Source organism: Cryptotermes secundus, unplaced genomic scaffold (assembly GCF_002891405.2).
Source record: "Cryptotermes secundus unplaced genomic scaffold, Csec_1.0 scaffold2493, whole genome shotgun sequence".
NCBI classification, from domain to species: Eukaryota; Metazoa; Arthropoda; class Insecta; order Blattodea; family Kalotermitidae; genus Cryptotermes; species Cryptotermes secundus.
This window is the reverse complement of record NW_019718650.1, coordinates 178,293-185,562: the sequence shown is the minus strand read 5'-3', so window position 1 is coordinate 185,562 and position 7,270 is coordinate 178,293. Positions and strand designations below refer to the sequence as shown.

At 36.0% G+C, this 7,270-nt stretch overlaps 1 protein-coding gene across 2 annotated transcripts in view; it reads left to right on the top strand.

Annotated features, from left to right (window-relative positions):
• The first annotated feature begins 572 nt into the window (after nucleotides 1–572).
• Nucleotides 573–7,270, top strand: part of LOC111863986 (F-box only protein 21) — a 39,753-nt gene continuing 33,055 nt past the window's right edge. For both annotated transcript variants that reach the window (XM_023850852.2, XM_023850863.2), the window contains exon 1: nucleotides 573–826. In XM_023850852.2, the coding sequence (XP_023706620.1) occupies nucleotides 657–826 (170 nt within the window). In that variant the 5' untranslated portion in view covers nucleotides 573–656. The remainder of the gene's footprint in view (nucleotides 827–7,270) is intronic.

Here is a 7,270-nt window from a genome sequence, read left to right as displayed (position 1 = left end):
CAATGCAATATAAAGATGCCATCATGGAGTACTTGTATCCATGGGACGTGGTGTTAACTTATCTAATATTATTCATAATTTTTGTGGGCCCCCTCATCCAAAATTTTGTAGTGCTTGTAGCTGTCCACATTGTGGTCTTCATGATTATACCATGGTTTAATTTACTTTAGCGTTTTACATAACGACGCCGTATGTGCCACTGTGTTGTGGTCTAATATGTTTCATATGAACATACTGCTTTCATCTTCAGGGCGTAATACAACCATCACTTCCATGAACACCTTAGATCCCATATGTTTGTTGATCAGTGATCATAATTGTGACAATACGAGAAAGCATACACATTCTGTGAACATTTGTATCAGCTGTTATAATGAATCAGTGATTTTGTTCTACTCGTTAATTTTTTATATAAAACCTGGCCTGCAGTTAGTAGTAAATGTCTACGGAAATTTTAAAGAAAAGTTGCTGGGTGGTACACCATGACCACGGATCAATCACGGCCACCGTGATTTCAGTTTGGTGTGTGGGCAGAACGAAACACCTGCGGGAACTGTCCACACTGTTTACTCGCCGTTGCTAAGCAATGATGGCAGGTTTCTCATTCTTCTGCTCACTGTAACCGATGACATCGTCGTTGTTTGACAATTGGTGCAATGGCGTCTGATGTGTTGATATCGTATCTCCCAAATGAGGTTTTAGAATATATTCTTGAAAGTGATATAATGTCAGCCGCAGATGTGTGCAATTTTGGCTCAACGTGTACAAAATTTAGAAATTTAGTAAGCAGCAGTAACAAACTATGGAAAACGAAGTTTCTTCAGCGGTACGTTTGCAAACCAATTATTTTCTGGTTTATGGAATTACCTTACTTTCAATGCCTGTTTTAAATAGAGTTTTAAGTGGTTTCTTTTTTTGCTTATTCGATTAGTTGTAATTTAAGTCGTAGTAAAGTAAATAAAGGAAAATTTCCTGACGTTAGGTGGTGGGTGCGTAGATTGTTTCGGCTATTGGTAGTCCTAGGTCTTACTTTAATGATTGATTGATTTCGTCGCTGTAGATCATTGTACATGATATAGGACAAGTCAAGTTAATTCTGAATATTAACAGTTTAATATATGAGTAAGATTAAAATTACAATAGTTACAATTGTTTACAGTTGATTACAATTTAGAATTAGTTAGATATTCTTATTTGTGGAGAATTTGATGGAATGTCGAATAAAGTAACGCAAGAGTTCACGTGCTTTATCTCTTAACACACTAATTGTACTATGTGGCACTAATTGACCTCACAAAATGTATCAACTGGTCCATAACAAAATTCACTACTATTCACCGACGATCTCTGTTTCTCACCTTTTCGTCATATCAACAGTACAGCAATTTGTGTATTTATTTATTTATTTGTATTTTTTTTTGTTTTACTTACAGGGACCTTAAAATTTAAAAGTCGATCAGTGAAACTTCATATATTCATGTGATATTTTTCTTTGGGTAAAAATAAATAATATGAATAATAAACAATTTGTTGCAGGAATATTTTGCGACTTACACAAAGCCTTTGATCGTGTCAATCATGATATACTTATCAAAACATTAGAGTTTTATGGAATAACTGGCAAGTTTGGTGCCTTAGTTAAATCTTACCTGAATGGAAGATATCAGAGAGTAGCCCTTGGCCCTAACGGTTCTATTAATAGCTTTTCTAGTTCGGCAGAAGTAAAATTTGGTGTACTGCAAGGTTCAGTTCTTGGCCCACTTATTTTCCTCTTGTATATAAATGATATAACTAAAGTTTCAATTAATGGAACAAACATATTCTTATATGCAGACGATACAAGTATAATAGTGACTACTTCGGAATACGCTGACTACAAATCAACCATGACCAGAATATTTTGCAATATTAATACATGGTTCAGAACCAATTTGTTAAAATTAAATATTCATAAAACCCACACTCTCCAGTTCACTTTAATGAACTATGAGGATCATAATATGCATAATAATATTAATCAAAATTTACCGACTAACTTAGAGTGTATCAATTTTTAGGCCTAAATATTGATAATAGGCTTAATAGGCTGTGTTGGAAGAATCATATTGATTACCTTGTTACTAAATTGAGTTTGTCTTGCTTTATTATGAGAACAGTTAAGCCTATGATATCATTAAGTAGCTTAAGAATGATTTATTTTGCTTATATACATTCTGTGATGACATATGGAATTATCTTCTGGGGCAATTCTTTTTACATGACAAAACTTTTTATGATCCAAAAGAACGTTATAAGGATAATGATGGGATTAAAGAAAAGAGATTCATGTAGAGACTCTTTCAAGGAAATGAAAATTCTGCCTTTGTGTTCTCAATACATAATATTCCTTGATGCAACATACTGTAAATAACATACATCTGTTTACAAGAAATATGGAGGTACGTAATATTGGTACCAGACAGAATGTTAACCTATTTCCACCGAGTACTTCACTTACTAAAGTTCAGAAGGGTGCATATTATTCGGGTGTAAAATCTACAATCATCTGCCTAAAGAGCTCAAACAATTATCTAATAACCAGAAATCATTTGAATGTTCCCTAAACAGATTTATTACATGCTAACTCTATTTATGCATTAAATGAGTATTTTAATTACAAGTGTACATAAATTTGAATGTTTTAACACCGTATTTTAATATACATACATACATACATACGAGGGGGTACCCAAAAGAAACCGAACTTATTTTTTTTAAACTTATTTATTCAAATTTTAAGCACAAACCTTCAATCACCTTCAAAGTACTCTCCACTTACACTAATACACTTGTCTAGTCTTTTATTCCATTTTTCAAAACATTGTCTAAATTCATCTTTTGAGATGCTTGACAGAGCCTCCGTCGTTTTTTCCTTTCATGTCTCTTTTCATTCGAGGAAACAAAAAAAAAGTCACACGGGGCAAGGTCGGGTGAATATGGAGGGTGAGGAACGGGTTATACCATTTTTGGTCAAAAATTGTCGTACAGACAGGGCTGTGTGAGCAGGGGCATTGTCATGATGGAAAAACCAGTCATCCGACTGCCACATCTCTGGCCGCTGAGCGCCAAGTCACTCCTGACAGCCCCACAATTTCTTCAATGGTCCGTCATCGATCTTCCTTGATGATTTCACGAATTTTTTCAACATATTCATGTGTTCGAGCCGTGGAAGGACGACCAGAATGAGGTTTGTCATCAATTGACATTTCACCATTTTTGAAATGGGAAAAACCACCCAAACACTTGAGTTTTCCCCATAGCATCGTCCTTGTATGCCGTTTTTAACATTTCAAGAGTTTCTGTTCCACTTTTCCCGAGCAAAAAGCAGAATTTCACCGCCGCGCGCTGTTCATGAAAATCAGCCATTGCAAAAACAACGATCACACAAAACAGTTGTCACTATAAATTCTGCTGAAACTAGTCCTTACCTTCTGAAGTAACGGTAGTCGGCTTATCGACTCAGGAATGTTAGCTTTATGCGCTCATAGTGGCAAAACGCGGTACTACAAAAGCTCTGCCCACAAAAAAATTAGTTCGGTTTCTTTTGGGTACCCCATTGTACGTACATACGTACATTTCATTTCACAAGTCCAAACAAATGGACATGAAGGTCATCATACAAAAATTTAAACAATCACACAGATAACAAAATAATTAAAACTGATTGTTTGTGTTATGCTCCACATATTCAGAAACTGTATAAAAGGAATTATTCATAGGATATAAAAACAGCTTATTTTTAAAACTAATTCTATCCTCTTTAAGGCTTTGAATGTTTATGGGCAATCTGTTGAATAGTTTAATAGCAGTAAACATAGTACCTTTCTGAAAAGCAGAAAGATTCGAGTTTGGCAAATATAATTGCTTACGATTTCTTGTATTCAAACCATGAACATTTAACCATATAGTTAGTATAAGAGATGCAGAAAGTTATATTGTAGTTACTTTTAAATTATGTCTGTTAATCAAGATATTATCTTTTTACCTCATATTATTGTATATGTTAATTAATTAATGTAGGTGATCTTCAGTATGTAACTTATGTTACTTTGTGTATGTATCTGATATGACTATTTCCACATCCTGGGTCTGTTGCCTGTATGGATATTTATGGAAAATAAAGGATATGTATGTATGTTTGTATTTATTAAACTTGCATATTTTTAAACATGTAAGCTTATTTATTAGCACCTGCCTTTCCGAAGATAGTGTGGGTCACTTAAATGTAATGAATAATACAGGTAATGTAGCATATCTGAATCATCACTGTTTAAAGCAATCTGCTTCGAATTATGCCATAGCAGACAGTGTATATACACAAAATTTCTTGGACCATGTCATGAGTTGTGAAAACATGTGTGATATTAACATTTTCTTGCAATTACATTCTGATGATGAATGTACCAAATTTCAGTTTTCTGCTTAATACTGAATGTGCAGCTATAAAATTTGAAGACCTTTTGAAATAGGCAGGTAGTAATTGGGTTCAGTCTGCATGTATTGAATGACATATACCTCAACCTGCTTAGCTTGTATGTTGTTTAGAATTTGTGTCAGTTGTCATTGACTGAGTTGTGTATACAAATGTGTTTAAAGAAGAGAGCCTCATAGAAAAGGTAAAGAAAGAGTGGTCGTGGTTCAGTGATCATTGTTGATATGAAGGCTTACCTATTTTTGAGTCTGTCATCGTGTGCACATGTTTTGCCATTCAAACCTCTGGGTATCATCAAGAAAATCTCATCCAAGGGTGCCTCTCAAGCTTCATGATTCACAAAAATCTTTTCATAACACACTTTTCGAAGATGTTTGGCATATTTTTCAAAATGTTTTCAATACAGGGTGATTCAGAAAGATGGACACAATTTCAATTGGCTATATTTCCTGAACTATATGTTGCATTAGAATTCTGTAAAGTACATTTGAAAGAGGATCTTGTAAAGTTTCTAATACTACTGCTAGAGCACTCCAGCACCGCGTCAGTTGTAAGCGAGATGGCTACTATGCAACACAAGATTTTTTGCATTTGTGAGTTCAGTAAAAGTGAGTCTGCGACTGTGGTGCAGCGTGCATTTCGTCGTTAGTTTAACATCCAACCTCCAACAAGGAAGAGCATTTATCGTTGGAATAAACAATTTGACGAAACTGGCTCTCTGTGTAAGGGTAAAAGCCCGGGCCGATCGCATGTATCGGAGGAGAACGTGGAGCGCGTTCAAGTGAGCTTTGAGCGTAGCCCAATGAAGTCAACCCGTAGTGCTAGTAGAGAACTTGGACTATCGCAAACAACTGTCTGGCATGTATTGAGGCGCTGGATAGTGTACAAACCATACCACCTACAACTGGTACAGGCTCTTTGTGCAAACGATAAGGTAAAGCATGTAGAATTTTGTGACTGTATGCTCAAAAACATGGAAGATGAATTGTTTCTGCCTCATGTAATTTTTAGTGATGAAGCTATGTTTCACCTAAGTGGGAAAGTCAACAGGTGCAATGTTCACATATGGGGGCTACAAAATCCTTGTGTAACAATCAAACATGTGAGGGACAGCCCAAAAGTTAATGTGTTCTGTGCAGTATCGTTAACAAAGGTTTATGGACCTTTTTTTATGAAAACACAGTTACTGGAGTAACGTATCTTAGAATGCTGCAAAACTGGCTTGTTTATCAAATGAATGAAGATTCAGGAGATTACATTTTCCAGCAAGACAGAGCTCCACCCCATTGGCACCTGAATGTTCTACGTTTCCTGAATGAAACTACCTCAACGATGGATAGGTCGCATGGGGAATGAAGACCTGGCACTTCAGTTCTGGCCACCGAGGTCTTCTGATCTCACACCCTGTGACTTTTTCCTGTGGAGATTCATGAAAGATGGAGTTTACGTACCACCTCTTCCCACAAATTTGAATGACCTAAGAAACCATATCACAGCTGCGGTGAACTCAGTGACGCAAGATATTTGTCATCGAGTGTGGGATGAATTCAGCTACCGTCTAGATGTTGTCCGTGCAGCAGGAGGGGGCACATTGAACATCTATAAACTTCCATGTATGCATAATCAAATGTAATTTACAGAAGTCAGATGCAACATATAATTCAGGAAATATAGCCAATTGAAATTGTTAAGATTTGAGGCTTTCATGGCGGTGACTATGAAGAAAGCAGTCTTCTGGGATTTGGCACCGTGTATATGTGGTGTTAACCGACAGTCTGCTTTACCGTTTCTCACGGTGTTGTCGCTTGCAGATTTCTTATACTTTTTCTTCTACCCTGAAGATGGGGGCGATACGTTCCTCTGAAACGTCGGTTAACACCACATATACACGGTGCCAAATCCCAGAAGACTACTTTCTTCAATTGAAATTGTGTCCATCTTTCTGAATCACTACTATGCATGTGTCATTTTGAAATCCACCTTTTTTTTTGGAGCACATTTGCTTGATCTGTGGCTTGAGCATAAGTAAATGGAAGATCTTCAGTCCCATAATGTGTGATACACCTTATTTTAACAATCTGCATAAAAATTCAGCTGGTGTGGGTGTTTTCCTATACATTAATTTTTTTTGTAGCACTGGCTGCTTAAAATTTCAGTAACATCTTTTCCTTCTTTGATGTTTGGCAGATAAGGGGTTCATTACTTGCATTTCTTTGAACTTAGAACTATTAAGGGCAATATATTTTGGACACTTTCAGTTAGCCTGTCATATCATATGGTGTAACCTGGGAAAATTGAGCTGATGGTAATAAAGTATACTTTGGTATAAAATGAGCAATTATTGCTGGTGCTCAGAGAAATCATGTCGAGGTGTATTTAAGAGATTTAATATGCCTATTGAGTATATTGCTTTAATGATATAGTTTATAAATATGTAATTCTTCAAATTCAGAGCACCATACTATCTGCACCGGGCACTGACATAATTTCCACAGACCAACTGGTAATCTTACAGTTTACTGAAAGGTGTATATTATCCACGAATTTATGTAACAGTTACTTATGTACATGTATAGTTCTGTCTTAAATGCAACTTATTATCTCGTCGCCCTTCTCCCGCACTGCATGTTTCACCTGTATACAGCCCTAATCATCTGGTATTATATATATTATATATTATACTGCAATTGGGTTTTAGCCCGGTGGCAGTAGTACACAGTAGGACACAACAGACAAGTAACACACATTACACTAAGTGACAACACGTTCAAACAAAACACAATGCACAAAACACAACAA